The 27,418-nt window shown below is 42.7% G+C and overlaps 1 protein-coding gene across 1 annotated transcript in view; it reads right to left on the bottom strand.

Moving 5' to 3' along the window:
- IDUA (alpha-L-iduronidase) overlaps window positions 1-7,143 on the bottom strand; it is a 45,893-nt gene extending 38,750 nt beyond the window's left edge. Inside the window, exons 1-2 of the mRNA XM_058043595.1 lie at window positions 6,986-7,143; window positions 3,727-3,867 (exon numbers count right to left, since the gene is read on the bottom strand). Coding sequence (XP_057899578.1) covers window positions 3,727-3,867; window positions 6,986-7,110 — 266 coding nt within the window. The 5' untranslated portion in view covers window positions 7,111-7,143. The remainder of the gene's footprint in view (window positions 1-3,726; window positions 3,868-6,985) is intronic.
- Window positions 7,144-27,418: the final 20,275 nt, after the last annotated feature.

The following is a 27,418-nucleotide window of genomic DNA, read 5'->3' on the forward strand; positions in this document are numbered from 1 at the left end:
TGCTAAAGCTGCAAAACCTGACAGAAACATCTGACATGAGATTAAAGGACTGGCAATTAGCAATATTTTCCTGTCACAAAACAATCCACACTATTATTTAAATAGCTGACTTGGTATGATTAGCTTCTTTCTGTTCTAAAAGGAAGTGAGCAGGGCCCAAGGACAAAAAACTGCTTAGTACCTGCTCTTGTTTGTAACCATTCTTTGATCGGGGAATACCTCTTTTAAGGTCCTGTTTGGACCTTAAAGGGCAAATGGGTTGATAAGAATTACTACCAGACAGTATCAATATAGACACTCATAGGACACTGCACTAAAACAAGCTGTCATTGGAATTCAAATAAAACATCCTACCAATCTACACTTTTTCTAGCTCTCTGGATCCAGCTACCAACATAGAACACACACAAAAAAAATGCAAATATACCCTTAACTCTAGATTAACCTCATTTTAAAAGATGAAAAAAAAAAAAAATTCCAGTGAAAGGCGTAACCTTGCAAGAGTCTCTGGAGAATAATGATGAGGATAAGAAAGTAAGAGTGGGAAGTCTCTTTTTCACATTTAAGTTGGTACCAAAGGATACATAAGTAAAGAAACTTCACTACACATAAGAGGAAAGGTAAACTTTAGAATTTATATATGAAGAAAGAAACTATTGGTCAGAAGAAACTGTAAGAACAATTTCCTGTTTTGGTTTTACTGGCAGAGCTGGCTCACAATCAACTGTGTTGGACAAACAAAACATGGAAACAGCTTCAGTGCTATGTTGTAGGGATTCTGGCAGACTGTGAATTATTTCTAAGGAGTATGTAAAAGGTAACTAAAAAAGCAAGCCTTTTTCTGGTACATCTATGTTTGCTATACTGAGTTATACTAAGATTAAAGATATGAAGATTGAAAATTAACAAAAACTACTGATTCTCTTCTCTCCTAATTTACCAGAAATTAGCTATCATGTCTTGGAGAGGAGCTGGGGATAGGCTGGTAATTCCAACTAGGTTAATACTAATATTGAAATAAAAACCGTTATATGCCTTTTAAGAAATGTTATATGCTTCATGTAGGTTGACTGTATTTTTGTTCACTGTGATGCCTTGTGATTTACTACATATCATGTATCTAACAGACTGTAGTACTGCTACATAAAAATGGATTCTTATTGTGGACTGTGTGTGTGTCCCTTGGAACTGGGCAAAGAGACGGAATCTTCAGCTCAAAGTGTCCTGTCTTGTTGACTAGTGAAGCATGGCCAGAATGTGTCAAAATAGCTCTATTTACTGGCACTGGTAACGAACAACCTGGGAACTGTCCAGTCCATCAAAGACATCCTGGATTTCCCCACAATCATGAATATTCCTGTGTCACAAGACCAAGACCAAGAGACAAATGTGTGCTACTGGCTGGAAAATAAAACTAGGAGTTATTTGAAAACAGTTTGCCTTGTGGTACTTTTTCACAAGTGACAAAATAATGGGCTGACTCCCAATAAAGACAAATATGAAGAGGGAGAGCTTGCTGTACGAGAAAAAATTAAAATAAAGGGATGCACTTGGCATTGGGGGAGTAAAAAACATAATGAGAAAGACCATTACAGAAGTGAGAAAGGGAACGTGGCAGTCTTTTATTTAAGTACATCTATTCCTTGGCAGAAACATTTATGGCACCTTTTTTACAGATGGTGGCAGCTGTGAAGAAAAGCAAAGTCTCTATCTGCTAGAGTTCCACAGAGGTACTCTGTTTTTCCTAAGGGCTCTTCTTCAGTCAAGTTCCCATCTACTTTCCAAGGAGTGTTCTCTACTCATCAACCCCATGACATAAGACAATTCTGCACTCAGATGGTTGCACTCAAAGCCTCTTTCCATCCTTCTGGAAATCACTGGCTCAGGAAAAGATTTACACATGCACAAAATTAGGCATCAGCACTGAACTTCTCTGCTCAGAATTGCATTTCTGCTCCTGTTGGTTTTTTGAGTCCCAATGTTTGTCACAGGCTCTATGCCCCTTCCCCCTCCAAAAGTACTGACATTTAGTCCACTGGTTGTCCTCCCACAACTTACATGTCTTCTTGTCCTTGACAAATGAACATTTTTCTGTAAAATGAGACGTTTTATCTTGGCTCTAAACAGTAGCAGTTTCTAGATTCTACATGTCAAAGGTGGGCTAAAGATTGATACTGGTAGGGTAGAATCCTACCTTTGAGACACTGAAGCCTTTTTGGGGACTTCTTGATTGATTGCTATGTTTCCACAGTCCTAGAATTTCAATTGTGTCAAGGATTGTATCCTACTTTTTTTAAAAGGCTCAGTGGTTCAGTCCCCACAAAGGCTGAGCAGAGTCCATGACAGATGCATTCCTCTCCCTCAGTCATGTGGAACACCCAATTCAACACAATGGCATAGCTAAGAAAGCCTGCCAGAAGGGATTCTGAGCTCCAAGTGCAAATGTGGCTACTTTCTTTCCAAAGGTACTCATTGATTTTTCTTACGTGAATTGGTTACAGAAACCTGAAAGACTCAATCCACCTCCCAGGAGAAATCTCTAAAACAGGGACTCCTTAAGCAGTGAGCAGGGATGGTTGTCCTTTACACTGGCTCACTCCAAGAGTACATATTGTACATATTCCACAGTCCAGTGAGAGAGAGAGACACACACAGGAAAAGGTGTTTAGTGGAAACTTCAAGAGGGAAAGAAGAGAGCGAGGAGCACTGTTACCCGCTATGTTCACCGATGAATTAAAAAACAGAGGCCACTCTGGGGTACTGATGCAATGCTTACCTGTGTGCAGGACTTATGACCACCTTCATAAAAAGCAGACATACACAAGCACACTCTAATATTGAGAAAGAAAAATTCTGCTCCTAATGCACACTTTGAAACTCCCTACTCCTCTGCTCACATGCCATTTTCAGCATCTGAGCTCTCCTTCCCTGTTGCTTCCCCAAAGCAGTAAATTCCCATTCTTCTGTGTCTGGGACAGTAGATGCAACAATAATGTGGACTGTAAATGTGCTCAGCTCAGCAAGAGTCTGGGCCAGGCGGAACTTTTAAGAGCTATTACAATTTTTCATGGGGTTTTTATGGTTTGTCTTTCTTCATAGACCAATTGCTCCTGCTCTAGGCATCTGGCTATTCGGCTGTTCTCACTAGGCATCTTGATATGAATTTGCTCAAGCTGAGTTAAAAGGGACTTGAAATGAATTCCAAGTGTTCTCCTAAAGTCTGACATATACTTCCCTAAAACTAAAAATGCCATTTTGTATATAAAACCTTTTGGACAGGGTATTAACTGTTATTACCCAAATCCAGCTTGTTTTAATTCTCGCTACCTGTCAATTAATGCAGTGCACACATGGCTTCAGGAGGCAAAAAGCAACTTCTAAAACAGGCAGAAGGGTTAGTGGCAGCTTTCATCTGGACCTCTCAGTAAGTTAGGCTTGTATCAACCTTTGCTGGACTTTTTAACTGTATCACACTTCCTATATTAAAGGACTAAAAAGTAAACCATCTTTCTAATCCCTCAACTTCTCAAGTTTTCTACAAACTGTGTCTTTCTTCATTTCTTAAAATTCCAGAATTATTCCCATCTGTTGGAACTTAGCTGACTTCCACAGAAGCAAAGATATGCCCAGCTTGCAATTCGGCTAAGATAAACATCAAAGTGAGTGCCTGTTGGACCCTTTAATGTGTCACATTTTCCTAGACTTCGACTTAAGGTGTATACTTACCTAAGAGCAACTAATTCCAGTAACCAGTGGATCCGAACTTGTTCAATGCCACCATGTGGAACAGAAGAAATGTAGGCAAGGTTCAGCTCTTGGTCGTTGCTCAGGTCAAACAGGTCAGCACTGCTGTGAGGTAAAGGAGGGCTTCAGAAAAAGAAAAGAAACACACTGAAATATTAAATAGCAGCTCCACTGGGCATGCAAAGATTCCTATGCTACATTCCTACACCACCTCCATGTTCCTACATGGCATGAGGAGCACTGCCTAAAATGAGACGAAAGCAAAACGGAGTTGCAGGTTATTTGGGGCCAACTGGCTATACACATTGTTTGGCAAAGAACACAACCTGGGTGCATCTCAGCGCCATGCTGAAAGGAAAACCACCAGCAGTCACGGCTGCACAGACAGTGATCTCAGGCAACATGGCCAGAGGAAACCATACAGTAACAGTTGCCTTGTCTCTGAGGAACTAACCATAAAGGAGCTCACTGTCTTTAAGGCTTTACAGTGGAAGTCAGACAGGCTGATGTCTGATGCAAGAAAAATATGGGCTTGACCTTCTTGATGAAGCTCATGCAACGACATCAATTCTTTCTCTGATGTGGATGCTACTACACTTCTTTGAAGCAGAATTAGATGCTCAGAGCCTTCATATTCTTCAGCCACGTTCAGCTAACCCTTAAGCATTAGGAAGTGCAGGAGTGTGCAGTTTGAGGCTTCTATGTTTGATTCTGCAAGCAGTTTAACAGGCTCAGGGCTATACAGCAACAAACATATCAACTTGACTTAGATATCTACTTATTCCACTGAAATTAACATTACACTGTGGCAAATATCTGTTATTCCAATCTCCACAGATAAATACTGCAAGATGGAGATCTCAACCCCACCCTTCACAAATCAGCAACTCAGAATGCTGCATGGTTCACTAGGTCTGGGCATCCTTAGGGACTTTCATCAAGCCTCCTCATACTGTGCACATTCTGAATGATAAAGCATTTTTATGACAAGAAGGATAAAACAACACTTTCCCTCAGGCTTGGTAAAATACATCCATGCGTCTTCACAATGCAGGAAGAGATGACCTGTGCTCTAACTACACACTATATACGAACTGTTTAAGTCAAAAACTGTTGTAGTCTATCTCCCACGATATTTACCAGACTTGTGCTGACTGTAACTCTGCTGGGAAGAGTCATTTAAGTCATCCCTGCCTACTCTGTACCCATCCATATAATCATCCTGCCACCAAGGGCTCTGCTGAATCAATCTCCTACTGCCTAACTGTCTGCGTACAAAGGAAGAAACACCTGACCCCACCTGGACAAGAACTTGACACAACAGAGATACTGCCAATCTATTACCCCATCTCCTGCAAACTTACCTGAAAGTTCAAGTCTTTACACAAACCACATCCATTTATAATGCTTATTACAAATCAGCCAGTATACGTGAGCCCCTCTCTGCAGTCTCACCAGCATAAAAGGCACTTAAAAACCATCTCCATAAGATAGTTTGAAGTCACACAAGTGATACTGAGAAATTACCAGTTCCATTCTTACTAAAAATGTATCAGCCATTTGGATCTTTTTAATTGTTCCAGTAAACACGGACAACATTAACTATCAGATTCTGATGGAACGCTTTACTACTACTCTGAAATTCAAACTGGCTTCCAATCAATAGTGGCAAAGACAATTATTTTTGCTTAGACTGTGTTGAATAAACATTCTGAAATTCACACCCCGTAAGAGAGAAATTTTGCAGAAACTGTGATGGAATACAAAAGAAAGCTGGCAGAACGGTGAGTTCTGTTAGTGGTACTTTCAGCATCTGTCCTTTCCTGTTCTGAGTGCAAAGTACCCATCTAAAAGAACTTCGAGCCTTGCTCCCAGGTTTTCTCAGCTGTTGATCCACAGCTGGGCACTCGCCCAGAAAATAAGCTTTAGCAGCTGGAACTCACTTGTGCCACTGCATGAGCTTTCAAGGGATTTGCAGAAATACTAGCGTTGGCCAGATATTATAAAAGAGTAACTGCTGACCCATGGATAGCCTCTGCCTCTGCTACTGTTACTCTGTCTTTCCTTCACATGTCTTTCATGTTTGCAGCTTTCCAAAGTTTTTCACACAATTAAAACCATGAGTGTTTTAACAGGCTGCAGTTTAAATGGGCTAAACATACTATTTTAAAGGCAGATTTTCATTAATGTTTCCTAAAAAAAAAAAAAAAAAAAGAAAAGAAACAAGAAAAGAAACAATGAAAGAAGAAAAAATCTTGAAAGCCCAAACGTTTCTCTTTATCAGAATGTATTTTAGGTCCAGTTCTGTTCCACTCCCCCTTGGAAACCTAAAGAAAAATCTTTTAAGTTTTTTCTTAAGGAACCTTTATTCATTATACAAAAAAAGTGCACGAAGTCCTTTTTCCAAAGTACATACTCATTCCATCTCCATTGCAACTCTTTTCCACATAAGCGTTATTTAACCCACTGCATGCCTAAATGAAGTAGATCATAATCACTTTAGAGCAAAATACAAGCACAGCAGTGGAATATACTATCTCTTACTTTCACGCCTGCTAGAAGCTTTTGGTAGTCTCACTAAACTTAAAGGCTGTTCCAATCCTAGTTAGCTGAGCAAGACCAGAATACTAAGCACAAGACCAGAAGCTAAGCACGACCAGAATACAGGAATTTCTGCATGGTCACCGCCTTCCCCCTAACTTGGGTCAACTTGACCCACTGGCTGCATCTGGCGGTGCATCTGGAAAACGTCTGTCAAGAAGAACAAACTCCTAGAACTATCAGTCTTTTGTTTGGCAGTACTAGAACTCTCCGAAGTTTTTCCTGGGGCCCTTTAGGGGCCCTTGGCAATGGAAACACTGAAAAGTAAAGGGAAATGAGTTCTGAGTATCAACACATGTACTGTGCTGGGGAAGAAGATGGACTTTACATGCTCGAGGGGACATGGAAGAAAGTCAGAGAAGCAGAGACAAGGCCTATTTATGGCCAGTTCACACTAACTGCCACATCCCACGTCCCGCCCTACACTCTGGACCTGGTCCAGCACCAGGATAAGCGATAAGGAGCAGCAAGGGCCCTCTAATCCCACAGCAGTAAGCCCGGGAGAGCCTCGTTTCCTCCTGGAAGGCAGCGTCCGCACGCCCTGGGGACCGAGAGGGCGGGATGCGGCCGGGGCGAGGGCCGAGGAGCCTCTACCCAGCGGCTCGGGGCTGGGGCCCGGAGCCGGGCGGCGCGCTCTTACCAGAAGCCAGTGCTCCTCCAAAAGTGCTGCAGGGGCCGCTCGGCTCGCCGGGCATCCACGTACACCTCGTACGCCGTGGAGCCCGCGCCCAGCGGCAGCAGCAGCAGCCACAGCAGCGGCCCCATGGCGCCGCGAGGGCCGCGGGGCCGGGGAGCGGGGCCCCACCGCCGCCCGCCGCCGACGCGCCAGGGCACGCCCAGGGGCCCCGCGGCCCCCGCCCTCCGAGCCCCGCGGCCGGGGGGCTCCTGCCGGCCGCGCCGCTCCCGAGCTGCAGCGCTGTGGCAGCAATCGCGGCGCCGCTGGTTCCCGGGGCTCTCCCGCGGGCAGCGCCGCGGGGCGGCTGCGGCTCACCCGCGCCCCACACGGGGGCGGTGCGCACCGCCACGCCCGCGCTCCCTGTGCCAGGCCCGGGAAGGCCGCGGTGACGGGAGCGGAACCGCCCTCCTTCCCCGGAAAAGCGTAGGGGCAGGGTGGGAGCTGTGTCCGCTGGCTACGTGTAAACCGATTTATTGATCTCGGTATTTCGAAGAGCAGCTTGCGCTCTCAGCCCAGAAAGCCAGCTGCATCTGGGCTGCATCCAAAGCAGCGTGGGCAGCAGAGCTAGAGGGGGGATTCTGCCCCTTTGCTCCCCTCTGGTGAGACCCCCCCCCCCCCCTCCCCCGGAACCCTGTATCCGGCTCTGGGATGCACTACAGGAAGGACGTGGAGTTGTTGGAGCAAGTCCAGAAAAGGGCCGTGAAGTTTTCAAGGAGACTGAAGAACTTCCCGTACACAGACAGGCTGCAAAAGTCGTGGCTGTTCAGTCGTAGAGAATATCAGATACAAACTGAAAGACGAGAAGTGTAGCTCAGTTATTAGGAAGAAATTCTTCACTGTGGAGGTGGTGAGATGCTGGAACAGGTTGCCCAGGGGCGTTGTGGATGCCCCCTGGCACTGTTCAAAGCCAGGCTGGACAAGGTCTTGAGCAAACCAGTCTAGTGGGATGTGTCCCTGCCCATGGCAGGGGGATGTTTGGACTAGATGATGCTGAAGGTCACTTCCAACCCTTAACATTCTATGATTCCATGATTCTATGAAGAGCTTTAAGTGTGATTTGTCATGCACAGCCTGCAGCTTGATTCTCAAAATGCTTGTTGGCTACCATGTATACCTGAGGAGTTTTCCATGAGGTGGTACTCTTGTCTTTAGGATCATTCTCGTTTACCTGTTGTGCCTTCAGGAATCTTACCAAGCCTTCCAGGCAAGGAATCCAGCTCTATGCCGCTAGCTGCGCCCCGAGCTGAGACAACAGCTGCCTTTGGGTGAGTGCTGCTGTCTGGGCTTCAGTGAGGGCTGGTGGCATTTTGCCTGCCAGAGAGGGTGATCCATGAGAGGAGGGCCTTGCACACACCCAAGCTGGCTCTGTGGTTAGCCTTCCCTTCAGAGGGATAGATTGGAGATTAACACCTTACAACCAAACACCATACAGTGATTTTTTGCTTATTAACACCAACCCTGCCCCTCTCTCTCTGAAAGTGGAGAAGGTTCATTGTGGGGCCAGCACAAGATGCCAGCAGTTTGAGCATCTAGTTGTGATGGACATGGCAAGGAACCAACAGCTCCATCCCCAGTCAAAGACTTTGACAAAAATTTTAGCAAAAAGTCATTTTCAAGGGAGAAATGCCCTGAAACCCATAGGTTCTACCACAGACCATTCCTTTTGACATAAGGAAGGCTTGACCCTTGGAGACCAAGCTGACTTTTCCTCAGAGACTGCTAAAACAGAACTGTTGCATTCAGTTTGGCTGATTTCAAAGTCCAATCTGGAAGACAAGGTGTCAAACCAATGCTATGCTCTTTTTGGCCAGGAAACTTTGGCTGTCCTCAGGCATGTTGTATAAAGTCCTGAAACACCACAAAGCCATGCATGTAAAATGGTGCTGTGTTGACCTTTTAGAGAAGTCTCTCTCACAGCTCCAGGAAAGTCTGTTCCCTGGGAGTCTGACAAGAACATGACCACCAGAGCATTCCAGGAAGGTCCTTCCCAGAGATTGGGGTAGGGGCCAAAGAGAATTTCCCCCTTGTTTTCTACAACTTATCCCAAGGCATGGGCAAGTGCTACATGTAGCGCACTGGCCACACCAGGCCTGAATTTGGGTGACAGAAGCGAAGTAAAACCCCTGCTAAAGGCCCCATCACCCACAGGTTTCTCTTCCATGTCCAACAAAGCAGCTAATAAGATTTTGTAAGGTACTTTTGAAGAACTGTAGTTGCCCACAGGAAATCTTTTCTGCTCACCACAGCTGCTCTGGTGCCTCCTGCCAGGGAAAGAAAATCCATCAGAATTATCTGCACCCTGTGAAGGAGCCCCACCTCTGTTCCTAAAACATATGAGGGCTGCTACAGGGAGAGCATCTGGGAGCATATGGTTTGTGTTTTCCCAATCACAGTAGTCGACTGAATCAACATGTTCTGGCAGCATTTGCAGGTCAGATGCCAGGTTACACTGTGAAACTCCCTTGCCTGCTCTGCAATCCTTCCAGTCCTCTTCCAGGGGCAGCACAAATGCCAAGATTACCTCAGATTACCTCCAACACACAGTTTGCCAGGTTTAAAAATCTGATTCATAGCTAAACCCATATGCTTAGGTTTCTGTGAGCATGGTTCTAGAGACGATCAGGCAGAGCCATGATAAAAACCTTGGTCAAGGTGACCAAGTGAAAAAGGTTCCCCTTTTTGCTTTGACTTTCTGCTCCTCCGAGGGCTGGGAAATACCCAGCAGCAGTTTTCTATGTAGCATTTTACCAGTGAGATTCCCCACAGCTGTCAATCCCATCCAAAGTACACTTGTGGGGACTTTACCACAGCCTTCTCCCATCTCCCTGCAAAGACTGAGTGAGAGCTCTTCCTGTGCTGAGGCATCCCTGAGGAGGCACAAAGGCATGAGGAATGGAGAGCAGCACTGTTCACTGGCCCTTTCCAGTATATTGAGGCTGACCCTTCCCAGCTGTCTGGCCAGCTTAAAATCCTCCAGTGTCTCAGACTGGGGAGATGAGAGATGTACAACCTCTTACTCCTAAACTGAATCATTCTTCTGAGAAAGAGTGCTTAAGGCATTTAACCCCAACAGCTCTCCCGGCAGCATCCCTGCAGATGTTCTGAGAGCAGAGACATCCTGGGCTCCTTCAGACACATGAAAGAGCTGGTAACTTCCTGCTGCATTTTCTTTCTTTGTGAAGAGGTACCTGCACAATGCATGGGAAATTTGGTTGTATGTGTTGAGGGGGTGTGTGTGTGTGTGTGTGTCTGTGTGAGCTGTGAATGTGTGTGCTTTTCTGTTCAGATGCCTCCAGCTAATTTAGTACTTAATTGAATTATAAACTTGGCTTCAAAGAGCATCCATGGAAATGTCAAGATGGCTTTGTCACACAGCCATCTCATGCCACATGGCAGGAAAAAAACTTTTGCTGTAGCATATGGAACTGGAAGCCTAGAAAATCATCTGGAGTTATCTGGATATTTTTGTAATAACTAACTACTGTTGTAATTCACTAATTCTTGGTGAGGCTTTCCAAGGTTTATGACAGCCTTTGCTTCTTGGATAACTTCACATTCCCACATGGTGGCAGCTGGTGTTTAGACAGAGAGACTTGGCTGAATAGTCTCAAGTTTCATATTATATCTAATCCATTCTAACCAAGACTTCTGTCCTGCTCTTCTTCCCTGCCACTGTTTGCCTGTTGCTGCTGTTTCCCATGTGTCAGGTCCAACATCAAGGTAGGTAAAAGGGGGATAATTCATCTAGCTGACTGCCTGGGAAGCATCTCCTTTTTTTGATTCAGCTTGTTTTCTTTTGCAGACATGACACTGTGTAGCATGGTAGTACACAACAGAAGAAGGACAGGGACAGAGGTAGAAGGGAATGAGACTGGCCCTGACTGAACTGCCTGCTGGTAGACTGGAGAAGGCATAGCATGAAATTGTGCTCCAGCTCGTGCATCTTCATGGCTTCCAACACATGGTCAGCCTTGTAAAATCCAACTCTGAACTGATTCTGTTTCTTACAGGACTGTGGCAACTCTATATGCCCATGTCAATCACCAAACTGCCACTGCACTCCTAATATCTCTGCAACACACTAAAGGTATCAGAAATCCATATCTCACATCAGAAGTCTTATCAGCAGCACAGGATGGATCTTAGTTCTGCTTTTCTTGTGGGCGGCTTGTTTACAAAGCTCAGCTCTGACAATGTTGCAGCTTTTACCCGTGTCCTGGTGGGTTTTGTGAGCCCCAGCTTTCTTTCTTCCTCAATTTATCTCCAGCTTTTGGGATGCATAGTTGTAGTTGAATTGGATGTGGCCTGCAGCTGTGGTCTTTTCTCTCAGTGGGACAGTTCTATGCTGCCTCCAGACGTACAGTACCTGTAGCACTAAGTTTCTGCCACAGGATGTGCAGGTTGCAGACAGTTGTAATACCTGCTGCCTGGTGGTGATTGCCTGTGCTGAACTTGCTTTTCTTGCAGTGATCAGCCCCAGACAAGCTGCGCATGATGCAGAAACATGCATGCATTCCTGAGGGAGCCTGGAAGCTGGAAGGTGCCTGGAACATATCATGCTAGAGTTGTACGGGATTTTGAGGGTGGGTGATTTGTATAGGAGAGAAGAGGGTGCATTACTCTGCTGTAGGGTGTAATGTGCTGTTTCCTTCCAAGGGCTTCACATTTTCAGTTTCTGCTTATTTCCTGGTGGGATGCTATAATTTTTTTTCCATCTCCCACTTTTGGTCTAGATACAATTCTGACAAGTTTCAGAAGTGTTTTGTGGCTTTTCCAGTGGAGTTTCTGGACTTCATGGCTAAGGTGGAGTTGTTCTGTGCCCTTAGGGGACCAACTGCTCCTATACAATGTCTCGGTTGATGCAAACATACTCAGAGTGATGGAAATACTTCTCAGCCCTTTACAAGTGCTTTTCTCATCATTATGTAGTTTACCCAAGAGGTGGGTAGGAAGGCTTGATATCACCTCTGCTTATTACAACAAATTTAACAAGTATTATGTGAATGCTTGAAATTCTATCCATGTGCATATCTCTTAATATCCCAAAGCTGACTACATTCAAGGCCAGGATTTGACATCTTCCTGCCTTTGTGATACCTCAGTATATTTCATTCAGTGCATATAGCCTAGGGTTATTTCTTAAATGCTCTCTCATTTTTCCAAGGACATGGACCTTATCATCCAGATGTCAGCTTCCATTCCACCATGATTGAATGTGACTCAAGGGGATTGTTTTGCTGCAGTTCACTACTGTACAACTATTATGTCATCAGATGAAACCTGGTACATCTAATTCTTTCATTATGACTCTTAGGCTGAGGGCTTCACATCAGCCTGACAGTGGGTTGTCTCAGGGCTTGTCTTGGCCTGAGATTGTTTTAGCTGTGGTAGCAGCAGTTTGATAGTTGTGTGGCTGCTTCCTACATTTTTTTTAGCTTAGCTCTGTGAATAGCATCCAGGGTAAAATGTGACAGGCATCAGCAAGGGCCAGCTTATTCCTGAGGAAACCAGCACCTCATCACCAGCCCTGTTCACTTAGCAGTGCTCCTCAGTTCAGAGGAGCAAGGTGGGTGCTGAGCGACAAATGTGGTCAGCCTAGAGTCCAGGTCACTAAATTGTACCAGGCAAGTATCATGACAGGACAACTCTGGGGCCAAACTGGGAAGTCAGACTTTGAATCAGAGTGTAGATCTTTGATCTACACTCTGGCCAGATGTAGGCAGTGCTGAGATCAACACTCATGCAAGATAGCTTGGGTAAGTCGAAGCCCCTCTGAAATGGGGCTCCTGGGCTGAAAGGAGAAAGTTGTGTTGGAAACAGTGACATTATTTAGTTCTCATAGATAGAAGGGACTGCTGTAAAGATGCTCTTCTTCTGCTGGGTTAAGTACCAGTTCCTCCACTTCAGGAGGATTGGGGTGTTGGGCCTGAGGCTAGTATGTATTCCATCTGCACTTAACTTGGTGCAGAAATAAATCTGAAATATTTTACTGCCAGTTATAAAATTCTGGATTTGCTCCACTGTCCCTGAGGAAAGAGGAACACTATGGCTGAGTGTCAAAGTTTAGATGGGAACTACTGAAAGCAAAACAGATTTTATTAACAAATGATCCAAAATAGCCCCAAATGGCAAGCACACTACAGTGACCAAGAGCCTACATTTGATGAAGAAATTGGCATGCCAAGGACTCAGTGTGATACCCACTTACTTACTGCCTGGGGAGAGCTTGTGTCCTCCCTGACCCTTAGGACTTGGAAGGGCAATGGCAGGCTAAACTTAGAGACAAGGGATAGATAGTAGGAATTGAATATGTATCAGTCTCACTCTTATTTTCAGAGTGTTGATTTTACCATAACTGAACCGAAGCTATTGACCTTCTGTATTTTAGTTAGACTGTGGAGACCCTAATTAGACTAACAATAAATTCTGAGCTCCACCTGTATTCCCTTTTGCCCATACCAAAATTTATTTTAGAATGTAGGAAGAGTGTTGTAGAGCTACCAGAGAGACTGGCATTGATTTTAATGGCAGTCACATCTGTTATGGCTGGAGTCAGATAGAAGAGAAGCAGCACTATGTTGGTTAGCTGAGGATGATAAACTGCCTGGCATCCTTCTAACAAGCCGCCTTTTCTCCTCAGTTCCCTTTTTGGCTGCAGCAGCTCCTCAGGGTAAAAATTAACCATGTATTTGTGTGGCACCCCACATTTCTTTTACAACTCCTTTAGGGCCCCTTGGTGGAATGAGGATTTACATATATTTACCTATGGCCAGAGCATTTTCCACCACTTGCTTTGAGGAAGGGAGGCTGAGTGTGGAGGAAAGAACAGATTTAACCCTCAAACCCTAACAGTCTTTGATACTGTCTTTGCTCCTAGAACTGCCATCAGTACACAGAGGGGACAGAGCATGAGGAGTTGATTTCCACAGCTTGTTCTGCCAAGATCATTTGAAAATAAATCAGGGTAGACAACATCAACTGTTCTTCCCTTGTTTATCCAGGTCTTTGTTTCATTGTTGAAGGCGGTCAGGTTGGTCAAGCATGGCTTCCCTTCAGTGAATCCAGGCTGACTGCTCCTGACCACCCTCTTGTCATCCATGTGGATGGCCTTATTTCAGAATGAGGTGTTCCATCACCTTTCCAGAGACTGAGGTAAGGCTGACTGGCTAGTAGTTCCCTGGGTCCTTATTCTTGCTCTTTTTGAAGACTGGGTGCGATTTTCTGTCCTCAGGCAACTCTCCTGACCACTGTGGCTTCTCAAAGATATAGGGTATAGTTGTAGGAGAAGATCACACTGCAACTCTTTGATACCTTATGCATTGGGTCTGGATGAGAAGGGGTGGTTGATATTTTATCCACTGTCAGCACTTTTCTGCTGCATGTTTCGGGATAGCTGAAGACCAAAAGGGAAAGTTTCAAATTCTGTTGTTCAGCAGCGGCAGTGCCGTGTGCTACCATGCAAAGAACATTAACAAGTGGACCTTTCTCAGCACTGGATTACACTTCACAGTACTAAACAAGTGGTGGCTGGGCATCTATGGTTACAGTTTCCAGGTACTCCCAAATGCTACAAGTCATGCAGCTTTTATTTTGCAGCTGATCGAGATGGAATATTTATTATTTATATAGCTAGTTTTAATTAATCAGTTAACTTACCATTTGCCATACTGCTCTGTAAACAGAATCCAAGAAACTTTTTTTTTTTTTTTTTTGTGAATTAGAATTAAAATCCTGTGTATTAAGTGTTGTTGTGGTGTGCTGTATTGTCCCATTTTGGCCTTCCAGGTCACTTTCCCAGGTGTGCCTATACTCTCTCCCTTCCTCCTTGCCCCCATGCTGAGTGAGTCCTGTCAATCAGGCTTAACATTCCAGCAAGGCGTGGAGTGGTTGGTCAAGTTCAAAGGATGCCCCTATGCCCAGAGGTCATTGGCCTTTCTGGGTGTCATCTTCCCCTGAGACCCTGCCCCTCTCACCTGGTTGGTGGCTCACCTGTACCTCCCCTCCCCCTGTCCCTGAGCTTAAAAGGTGAATGAGACCATGCGGCCAGTAGTTCTGTTGGAGCAGTTCCTCACGTTCAGACCTCTGTAACCACGGAATAAACCTCTGGACATTAAACCCTCCAGCAGAATCCTCTCCTTTTTCTCTTCACCATCGCCTGAAGCTATCCTCCTGAGGTAAACGGGGTTCCTAACAAGCCTGGACTTGTTCGGTGCCCAGCTGCAACCACCAGCAAGCCGAGGTATCTCTGGGGTGATACACAGCAGTTGCTGCCTTTGGCCCGGCAGCAAGGGTCAGACTGGCCCAGGCACAATCTAACTGGTAATATTGGGAGCCTTTTTTCCAATAAAGTGTGATAGCAAGTTTTGGAAATCTGTGATGCTGGTTGTGCTAGTACAAAAGATGACTTACTGATGGAACTTCAGGTTCATGTTAGATGAAGTCAACAATTAATAAATACATATTTGGAAGTCTGCCCCCAAAATGGAAAGGCAAGGATATACACATCCTCACTTGTTTGTTCCACAGGACATGGATTGTAACTGATGTTTTGTGTGGGCTGTGGAGAGGCAGAGGCAAAAATAATAACAAATCAAAGAGTCCTCTAGAAAAATCAGAATACCCACTCTGCGAGTCCTCTGAAAAGCTTACACTGGCACTTTTGTCTAAACAAGTCAACCCAGATGTACTCAGTTAAAAATATATCTCCTTTACAAAGCTATTTGCTACCTCGACACCAAGTGTAGCCGTAATTTCTGTGTTAGATTCCTGTCGCTATCACGTGAGCTTGTGAGTCAACCCATTAGAAGCTTTTCCAGTTATTAACCATGCCAATAACTGAGAACATAAGTACTCTCACAGCACTGTGCTTGTGAAGCAAGTAAAGAAAGCTAAAGGCACTGAGCCACTACTGCTTTCAAAACAAGGAATAAAGATGTTTTCCTCTGCTTTCTCAGCTTCATCGCTTTTAACCAGTTAACCAAAGTTAAAAAAGAAATGCTCTTTCATTCTACTCGTGCTACAGCAAACCTATGGTTTGTCTCTAATCCCTTTTATGGCTATCTCATATAAGTCCTAATAAATGTTTAATTCCTTGCCAAAGTCTTCCATTAAAGATTCACTTAATTTCTGGGAGGCACAGGGCCATCACAACTAACATGTATCATTTGTTTGACAGTTTTATGGTTCAGCTGGAAAAATTTGCTGAGCTGTCCATCAGTATCTTCCCTGTAGCTTTGCAGCCTTTCTATTTTAGTAATGAACTGCAGAACAGTGCAGAGTAACGGGCTCTGAGTGATACTTAGAAACTGAAGGAATAAAGCTCAGAAAAGCCACTGGAAATACTTTGCCTAATAATTTATTATGTTGTTTTAGTTGTTTTGCAAGGTTTAATGCTAGTACATTAGAAGAGGAGCTGTGCTTCAGAGACATCTTCTCAGTAGTGCAGGACTTGCAATATTTTTGTTTCATGGGTTTACACAGTTCTCTCCATCAAGAAGTCACACTTATTGTCAGTTCTCTGAAGCTGTGGGGAGGGGTGACAGATACCTCTGCTGTGTTAGCATGGCCTTGGCAGTGCGCTGTGAAAGGCTGGTGAAAACCTTTCTGTGCTCTCCCAGTGTTTGGGCATCATCTTATAAGGCACAGAAGGAGGAAGGAAGACATGTCAACAACTTCAGCTGCTGGGAAACTCTGCAGGTGCATTGCCTTGCAGGACCAGAACAAACCTATGCCTTAAGCCGTCCAGAGCTGGGCACTCGCAAGCTGTCTGTGATGTGGCTGTGCATCTGTGTTAGGTACTTACATATAAGTCTTAGACATATATCCTCCCCTGCACTACCTGTCTTAGACTCATAACAGACCTTGTGTCTTGATAGATTTCCTGTGGTCACAGGTGTACACGAGCCATTAATAAATGGTGACAGTTTGTGATAGCATTCCCATTTCAGTGTGATTACAAATGATAGTGCAGAATATTAATGGATAGCTTTTCATACAGCTTCTCCATGAAGCCCATTCTTCCACAGGAGCAATGACCAATCTCAGGGAAACAGCCTCTTCCCAGCTGCTTCACCATTTGATAGAGTGCTCTCTACAGGCTTTTTGTAATGGCAGGAATCTGCTAAAATGCACAGCACTGTCATGTGAAAACACCAGGGTTTGCCCCTCAGGCTTATGGCCATGCTTAGCCTGATGCACAGTGAGAAAACAAGTAATCCTGAAATTATGTGAGCACAGTGGTACCCAAGCTAAAGTAAGATGGACTTGTTGCATAGCTTGAAAGATTGTTGCTGTGCTTGCCCACGGGTTTCCATTCAAAGAGTAGGTGTCAGTTACAATTGTGGATAGAAATGAATGGGAAATCTTGTGATGTAAGTTTTTCTCATTTGCACAGTGGAGGAGTGGGTGTGCTCAAGTTAACTAAGTACTCTTTTTCAGGGAAAAGAACACTAAAAATAATTCATGTTAAAATGGGCTGGTTTTGAAGATCACACAACATATTAAAAGAGACCACAAGGTCATTCTGCTTCAGGGGTTTGCAGCTGCTTCCCACACAGAACATGTGAATACTTCTGCACAAGTTAGAATTCCCAGTTTTACCTCCTTCTGAAAATGGAGTACTAAAGTCATTGAACTGGAGCATAACTGCTTTCCTCTAGAGCCCAAAGCACATTTAGCAGCTCAGCAGATATGAGCATTGCACACTCATTTGGGATTTTATGGATATGTGCATCTGTACCATTACATTCTGATGTGCAGCCTAATCTGGGCAGAGCAGCACTATTGGAGGGATGAGATTAACACAGTGCATCCATTTCAAGTAGTCCTTGCACTCATCCTTCCCTATCCATCGACATGATTAGTAAAAATGTATATGCGTGCACAGACACAAACACACAGATAGGTACTCCTCTTACCAAGAGAGTCAACTCTCAGTTTCTTGTCAATCAGTGGTTACTGTCTGCAAATGGGTCTCCTTAGAGTGATGACATCCAAAATTATCCTTTTTCTACCTGGTGGCTTAATTTTTCTTCATAGGGCATATTTTGCTGCTCCCAGATTTCCATCTGACTAAATCTTGTATTTTCCAAACCAGATCTTTTTCTTTGGCTTGCATTTTGCAAACTTCAATCATACTGATAAAAATTTCTTTACAGTTGTTGGACTTTTTTGGTTGAAGGTGGAAGGATGAAACAAACTATAATAGCAAGAGAAACAAAATGGAACTGACAAATATCTTTGATAGCTACTTATGTAAGAAGTAACAAAGTGTTCTGTGGGTATAGCAAGGCAGTAAAATCTAGAGGTGTTTATGAGACTGACTTTGAATTTTAATAGTTTACCCTTCCTAAAACTAACCATTTTCTTTTCAAGAGATCTATCTTCAAAAACTTCACAAATTAGAATTTAAACACAAATTATTTTACCTGAATAATTTCTGCTGGCCACAGAGGTGACCAAGAAAAATGAGGTGCTCTTTGCAAAAAACATGTTTCGTTTAATTTTTTGCTTTCTTGCAAACTTTGACCTTTTCTGAATTACAAGTCTGCTAGCCATCTCTAATCAAGGGGATCCTGTTGGCTGAGCCAGCAACACTTTAGTTCCTGCAGATGTTAGCTGTCATTGCTTCATTGCTGCTCACTTCTCATGGGTCTGCTCAGGGAATTCCACCTTCTGCTTTCCCTTGTCAAGCTGCAGCTCATTGACAATGTAAAATACGTCAGACATTCACTGACACATTCTTGCTTGTCTTGGTGCTGATGTTTGACATGGTACCAACACACTGTGTTGCCCAGTTGACACTGTGTGTCAGTTTTTCCTCTTCGTCATGTCTTCCCCCTACTGTTTGCATTTGTGGCCCTGGAACATTTTAACTGAATTTGCACCCTGAATCCAGGGGGTATCCATTCAATTTTAATTTACCTTCTTCACCTTTGATTCAAAACTGCTGCGTCTTCTGTAGTATAAATGAATGACAGTTGAAATTTGCCCTTTTATGCACATTCCATCTCCAGCACATGCTCTGACTTCGATTATATCTTCATATTTACATCCCTCCTTAAGCAGGTAATGCAGAATAATTTAAGATGCTTTTAATACTGAATGCTCTGACAAAAAACAGAGCACAATACTTAGTTACAGCTCTCAGCTGCCCAACTCTATTGGTGATTGTCATCATATGTTTTGCACCAATTTTTACTTCATTAGATACTAGTATAGATGAGTTATGTCCTCAAATACCATAGATGTACAATATTACTTGTACAATGCCTTAAGGTGTCTGTCATCTAAAGTTGATATAGGACTTGCTACACAGCCTCTGGAAGCCTGCAAAGGAATTGTCTTTTTTTCCCTCACTTCTGTCACCCAATTTTGTCCATGAAAACAAGCAATTATTCTCATTATTCATGTAAGTCTACCCTGATTATTATCCATCTGAATGTCTTCCTTGTTACTGTCTTTGTTTCAAATTTTAGAGGATGTTCGGTGGTACAAGCATACAGTGAATGGATTCTGTGCCAGTCTCAGAGCCTAGAGAAGATCTGAGATGCGAACTTTGTTATCTTATTGTGCCAGATGAAACAATGGGAGGTAAAAGGGTGGGATCTAGCTAGCCCAACCTAAACCACCCCGAAGGCAGAGTTAGTTAGTCCCTGCAGAACAAGCACTGAGATGTCTCTGTCTGAAGTCTCTGCAGTGGCCATTCTTCTATTGATGGCAGAGAAAGCCTTGCAAGGGGTGCCTTATTTCTGTATAGCTAGAGCTAGATGGAATGAATCCCCATTAATCAGATTATCTGCTTCTGCCTGAAGCAAAGACAGGAATATCTCAGCACTGCCTAAACCTAAAATTTCATCAAAAAGACTGTGGCACTGGCAACAGATCGCTAAATACTCCTGGTCTAATCCTAAGGCTATGTACAAAACTTGAAGCCTTTCCCCTTTAGACATGGCCTTTCAGAATAGCAGCCAGTGGCAATAATTTTGTAACTAAAGCAGATGATGTTTTAAATTAATGTTTCCACTTCCTCCCTCTCTCAGTCACAACACCAATTATGAGGTTGCTGATATTCCTTCCAAAAGCTTTTTCAAACAGAGCACAAAAGAAAAGATGGTTTCTGACCATAATGACATCAGGCTTTCTCTTAGATTTTTGCCCAGAGGCACAAGAGGTATTGATGGCTCAGCCTGTCCTAGAAACGTCAGAATGCATGAGGTTCACAAAGCCATGCATTAAATGAAGTGTACAGGACTCTGTAGCTGTCAGACATTAATTTAACAAAAATAAAGCTTTGCTATATAAAGAAGAGTCAGTCAATTTCGCTGATGGCCTCCTGCCTCCTGGACTAATACAAAGTTATCCATAAGGAGAGAGGGACAAGTCCACTGACCTACCCAGAACAGGATCTTGCCACTTAGTTCTTGTTCACCTAAATGCTTCCATTTGTGCCTTCAGTTACAAAATGGCTGTTTTCTTGGCAGGATTGCTCTTCACAAAACAGAGGATAGGTGTTACCTTTTTTCTTTCTGAATTACCAGGAGATTTGGATCTTAATTCATTATCCATTTAACTGGAATGGGCTGCTAGTCTCCTTTGGCAGACTTGAAGTGCTCTCCTTCCAGATGCAAACTTAAGCTAGCACCAAAAAGGTTAAAAACTCTCAGGACCTCTGTAGCTTCGGTCACTTACACTGCAGTGTCTTCGTTCTTTATGCTGCTGCCAATTTAAATTCTGTCAGTCCCACAGCACTCTTTTTCTCAGCACACCTTATTTGAGAGCCATCAATTAAGTAAAGAAATAAGTTTTTAAAAGGATTAAAAGTATTCTTTGCTAAGAAAATGGATTTTTGTCTGAGTGGTTCTGCTTATAGAAGGATGGCAGCATTTTCTAAGGATAAAAGAGTCCTCTCCCTCTCCCTCATATAAATCAACTGGCAGCTGAAATATTTTGCAGAGGATATGTCATGATGAGGTTTCATGAGAGATGTCACTTGGCTGCTTGCTCTTCTGAGAGTGTTGTATGTCACTGCAGTCATAGCACGTTTCCCCTTGCCAGGAGCTCTGGTAGGGAAGTTTAGGTTTGGCCAAATGTTTCTTTAGTTCATTCTTTGCAATTTGCCTAAAAGGAAATTAAAATTTTATCTGAGAATCTGCATGATTTTTTGGTAAACTGTAGGTTAATCGTTTGGGCTATTTAAAACAGCACTACTAAGCATGTCAGCACAATCTGAGTGCAAGTTCTATGGCACAGTGCGGACTTAATTTTAGCACTAAGATAACAAGTTTCTCTTTCAAAGAGATCAAAATTCTTCAGACACTTGCACCAGTTCCTTCTGGAGTGGAAGAATGTCTCTCTGAATAATACTGACAAAAATCTCACCTGGTGGGAAATCCGAACACATTTAATGTGCTTTATTGCATGTTAAGGACATCAGTGCTGCTCTAAATCTTTGTGTTTTGATTGGTTTTCATGGAATCTATAGAAAAACATTTACACAATTTCTCAGTTCTGCATGGAATCATAACAGGACTATTGAGGTCTGACTAAGTTCCTGCCTGTTTCTGTTGTTGATTTTCCTCTAAAATTTTTCAAGAACTTGTATCTATAATTTTTGCCATAAGGACTCCTCCTGACCAATTTCCAGTGAAGTCTGATGAAAAAGAGAAAAAGAGGCCTATTTTCAGATGAAATTATGATTGTGAATATGTCTCACTTTCCAGAAAGTATGTCTTAGTGGTTCATGCATTGAAGCCCACATTTTCATATTCAGTTTTGGCTGACTCCCTTGATTGCTCAGCGCTTTGGCTGTTCCAGTTGTTCATGTGACCATGAGCACTTCCTTTTCCTCCTTGCCTTGCCTCCTGTGCAAATTGACACCTCTGAAGATTGTCTGCCTGTCAGTGTGTTTGTGCAGAGCTCTTGCAAAGTAAATCTGTTTGACACTGAAATGCGACTGCCTATGCATTACATGACTGCATTCTCATTTCCCACTGGAATTAAGGAACTCCAGAAACCTTTAGTGATGGGTTGGGAAAACAGGCAGAGAGGGAAATACTGGATTCTCTCAGACAGAAACATTTTTACTACTACTTTTGTTGTTCCAGAGTGGTGATATGGTCTTTAGGAGCAAAAATGGAATAAGCTAAGTTAGCAAGAGTAACATTCTCACCTATCACAAGGGATGGATAATAAAAAACAAAACCAAGCACAGATAATGCCAAACAAGACTGTTTCTTCAAAATCTACAGGACAATAAGAATAAAAGCATCTCACAGACTCTGAAACAACCAGGATTACTTAAACTTCCAGCTCCAGTTCAGATTTTTTCCATTCATTTGCATTTAATAAGGCAAGTTCCCAGACAAAATTTTGAGCATGTCTTGAACATATTGAGCCCTGTTTGCCATGTCCAAACATCTTTGCAGTGTCCATAAAATGTTGTAGTATCCTGGGAAATGTTGGAGAGTAGGACATGAAGAATTTTTAAGAGAAACATTAATAGACCATTTCCAAAATAAGGAATAAGGACTGAAGTCTTGAGAACTTTCGAAGCTCGCCAGTCTCTTTTTGATATGTGTAGAAGCTGTGTCCTTCAACTTTTTCATCCCCTGGGAAAGTGTTTCAGATTTCAGGCCAAGGTACCATAGATATTTTCAAAGGAACATTGATTAGTTTCATTACAGGGGAAATCTGAGAAGTGAATGGCAGAGTTCCTACAGACATGGATTATTTACCTCATATATTTACAAGTTCTCTCAAATTGCACCTTTTTTTTTTTTTTTAATTGGATGGGGTACTTGCTCTGAGCTCAACTTTCACATTACCAGAACATTGCTAAGGCTTTCCTCCATTCCTCCAGCATCAGCAAAGTAAATTTTTAAATTTGCTTCATTATCCAACCTGACAAAACTTTTTCCCTTACCTAGCTTTTCCAAAGTTCTGTCCTCTGACAGAAGATTAGTGCCAGAGGAATGTCAAGTTGTCTGGTCTAGACTGGTGTGTTTCTGAGGTTTTTATCCCAGGTAGAATCTGACATTTAATTATATAAATGGATGCAGTGTTCATCACCATGCAGTCAAACATCTGTTATTTCTGCTGCACTTGGATATGTTTGGGCTCAAATAATCCAGGAGATAAACCTTGTATGAGAAGATTTATCCTTCATCTTCAAGCTGATGTTCTTTCTACTCCAGATTTTGGAGGAAAAATAGGACAAGTACTTAGTTTATTTCCCATCTGATGGTTTTGTTTTCTATATATGTTGCTAATGGTTGAAACAAGAAAAAAACTGTTCTTTATTTCACTCCTGCTTCCTGCTCAAACAATATTTTTTCATCACACATTTTTCTGTCTACTCACTGACCCTTCCAAAAAGAAATGTTTAATGAATTTTAAAGAAAATTAAGTTTTCGTAAATTTGTTGTGAATCAAAAACTGCATTAAGGGAACAACTCAAATGAGATTTTTTCCATCTGAAGAAACAACAGACAGACTATATATCTCATTTGGGAGAAGTTACACGGTTAGTCAGTACGTATATGGTAGTTCACTAATCACCATACATACATGCAGCTCCTACACAGCTTCTACACATGATGCTTTGTACCCCTCAGGGATCTAACAGTGAGCAAGAGGAGTGGTCATGGCTATTGAGATACTGGAAGTTTGGAGGGAAAAGATGCATACACAAAAAATAAGATTCCATCACTCCTCCAGCTCATTGAGTAGCCCATTTCCCTAATGCCAACTTTGTTCTTCTTTTTCAATTGTTGGGGATTTTTTTCCACTGATTAATTTAAAGACTATTTCCACCCCACCTCTGCTTTTTTTTTTTCTTTCCCCAACCACCAAGTTCTCCATGAATTTTATTATTTCTTTGGAACACACCCACAAATCTCAGTGGGTGAAATCCACTATACCATAGCCTCAGAGTAGTTATTCAGCCAGCATATGGCCACAACCATGAATTGCTGGATGAACAAGAGCACTCTTAGATGTGCTCTGTTTACATGGTGCTTGAGTTACTTGCTTTTTCCAATGGTCTAGTATTTCATGAATTTGTGTGGGCTAAAATTGGGCATTTGCATCTTAATCCCTTTGAGGCTAGGTGATTTCAGACATTCAGTCTGGGACTCTTTATTGCAGTCATATTCCCATCATTCACTAGCTCAATTTGGCCCTTTTGTTAAAGACCCCTACCCTTTCCACTCATCGCACTCATTGCTATTGTATTTTCCCTAACAATATTGCTTCTATATCCATTATCCCTACTGCAGGGAAAAAACATGAGGAGGCCCCTACCAAGCAGTCCCTGAATCCAACATTTTCAGGAAGTTACATCATAGCATCCCTTTGAGCATTCCCATTTACACTTCTGCTTGATTTGGTTTTTTTCCTACTTAAGAAATGCTAAATTTCTCAGAAATAAAATGTTGGCTATACTAGCATCCCTGGAGGCAATCCATATGTCAATATGGAATTTGGTTGCTTCCATAAGATCCTATTCAAACTTGTGTGGTCTGCATGTTATTTCTAATAACTATCACAACTGTGTGCATAAAGCTAGTGATTTCTGCTGGCCTCTCTCTGTTATAGCTCTTTAGAGTTGCTTCAAAACATTATGTGATTTCCATTTTGGGATTGAGGAGAAATAGCATCCCTGGTGAGGAGCTCAAAAGTGGGTGTAGAAATATCCAATGCACCCTCCCTATAAGAGTCAAAGTATGCTTGCAGCAAAGAAAGGTATTTACATAAGGGAAGTGTAGAAACGTTATATTACACGTTGAAAACCTACTCCCATAAACTGTTGCTTTAGTAGAGAATTCTTAAAAAGCTGAACAGAGGTGATTGGTTTGATGTTTAGTTCCTTGAAATGGATCAGATTTTATCAGCCTATATATATATATATAATCTCCATCAAGTTACAAGAAGAGTAGGTCCAAGCTGAAGGTCAGTGAAGGTAAAAAAAAGTGATGCTGTTAGTACAGTGGAAGGTGCTTTGGGAATGTTGCCATCAGTGACACTTTAGCTTGGATCTTCGTGCTGTACTCTGGTTACTGCATCTCCTTAGTGGACAGGATCATGAGAATAGGCATGGATTCATGTCTTGGCTACTCAGTGCATATTGACTGCCTGACTTACTGACTGCCCAGTTCATAGCTGGGGCAGCAGGGGCAGACTCATAGAGGTGCTGTGGTTCAATCTCTTCAATACAAAAGAGAAATTAAGAAAGGACTTTATTGTTGAAAGCGAAGGGAGCCAACCCATCTTCTTGTTGATCAGCATCGACTCCGATTTATTGATCAAATCAGTCACCCTTTATAATAGTGTTAATTTACTTCATGCATTTTGCAAAATTCGAGCTCACGATAGGTTACAGAGAAAACTCTAACCCCTCCTTTTGTTTTACAATACCTGTGGTTTGTTTATTGAAAACAGGACCAGCGTTCTTACTGTGATATGAAAAGTTCTCAAAACCTTCATATCTGTTCCCAGAGAGCAGCCAAGGACTGTTATGAGAAGACTGTCTGAGAATCCTGCTGTTTATAGAAAAGGTGTCTGAGAACCTAGTTATTTACAAAATCAAGCCTGGGAACTGCTGCTTTACAGCTGCCTTTTACTTTCCCATCAGCTGTATACCTTCATGGCCTCTTTCTTTAAGCCATGCTTGAACCAGGCTCTCCACACTTTGTCACAAGCAAGCTACTGAACTGAAGAAATCCTGTGCTAAGTTTGTGGAAATGCCCTAATCAACGCAAGCTTCAAGGCCTCTTCCCACACATTATTTAAAATTTGACTAACAAAAACAAAAAAGGCTTTAGTATAAAAGATCATGCCTGAAGCATAAGCACATTATTCTGCATACAGTAGTCATTGAAGCTCCATCTTCACTCATGCTTCACATCTCCTGCACACAAGGATGCACACTGGAAGCCACAGGTCAGTGTCTGGTGGATCAGAGAGAAAACACTGTTGTCATGTGAGGTTCTAGAGCATGAGAGAAGCCAAAGGGCAGGACTTACACATGGGTGAGATCCTGGCCTTGCTGCAGGGGGTGTGAATATATTGCTCAGGGTGTAACCCTTGGCAAAATGGACTAACACTTTAGCAGAGGTTAGTGTCCTGAAAGGGCTTCTCTGACAGTCGAATGACTTTCAACAAGACACTGAAAGTTGGATTCCTAATATTCTCCTGATAAATGCTTTATTATTCTGTTTATTGTAGTAATACCAGAAGTTAAAACAAAACAGTGGATCCCAACAGCACGCAGGGCTTACACAGATTACTATTAATCTTTTAGCTCTATGAGACTAGAGTTGTCACATATAAGGCAGGTACAACTGCTGTCAGTATTGCTTCTATGAAGCTGTAGGAAACTATACTGTGTGAGAGAGGTGAGAGGTGGAACACAGACCAAGAGCCCACCAGACAATCAATTGTCTATTGAAGTGGGGTAGAAGGGATAGGGCTGGGAGAATGCATTTCAGAAATAGAGCAGGAGTAACCAAGAAAAACAGCTGAGAAAGTGTCTGAGTGATGTCAGATGGGAGAATAGATAGAGCAATGATTTTCTCTGGCTTAGTAATAGATGCACGCTTATTAGTGAAGGATAAGTCTGACAACACAAAAGAATAGAATTCTGGTTTTCCCTCCAGCAGGTGTAAATCTTTGTGATCCTTTTTGCCAAAGTACTTGTGAAAAATGTCTCATGGGGAGTCCTACTTTGACCCCAGTGCTTGCTGAGATCAAATACTTTCCTCAGAGTATTGTCACAGGTGGCCTCTGCCTCCCTGCCTAATGTCTGCAAAGCCTTGAATGGTTGAAAAGTCTGCTTTATTTCTATAGTCAACTGTCTTAAAAGATCTGGAAATACCTCTTCATGGTATCCAAATGCCACAACATTTTAAGGTAAAGAGCATTTTAAGGTAAAATATCAGTGTTCACATGCTGATGAATTGCCTATGCAGTACAGACATGGAAAAAACACTAGTCCATATAAACTTTTCAGGCTAAACAATTCCTTCATCACTCAGAACCTAAGAAGCTTCATGTTCCAGCCTTTAGAGATAGTCCTTCAATTGCCTGCTCAATTTAAGTACCTCCCTTTCTCAGAAATCTCCCCTCTGTGAGCTTTAGTGAGTTTCCCATTTACCTTAATTTAGCTAATGCATAAGATATCCAAGGCTGATTACAGAACTGTCTGTCAGATGGCAGGACTTGACTGATTCTTTCATTTTTCCATAAGAGTTTCCTTCTGCTGGCATCCCTTTTTGCTAGCAGTAGGTGTCCCATGCCCAAGGAAGCACTGTATGTGAATATGCAAAGAGGACCAAACCCTAGAGGAGTTGGTTGAGTCCCCAAAAGCTGTCTGCTTGTGAAAGCGGTAAGTTGCAGACT

The sequence above is a fragment of the Melospiza georgiana genome, chromosome Z (assembly GCF_028018845.1).
Source record: "Melospiza georgiana isolate bMelGeo1 chromosome Z, bMelGeo1.pri, whole genome shotgun sequence".
NCBI classification, from domain to species: Eukaryota; Metazoa; Chordata; class Aves; order Passeriformes; family Passerellidae; genus Melospiza; species Melospiza georgiana.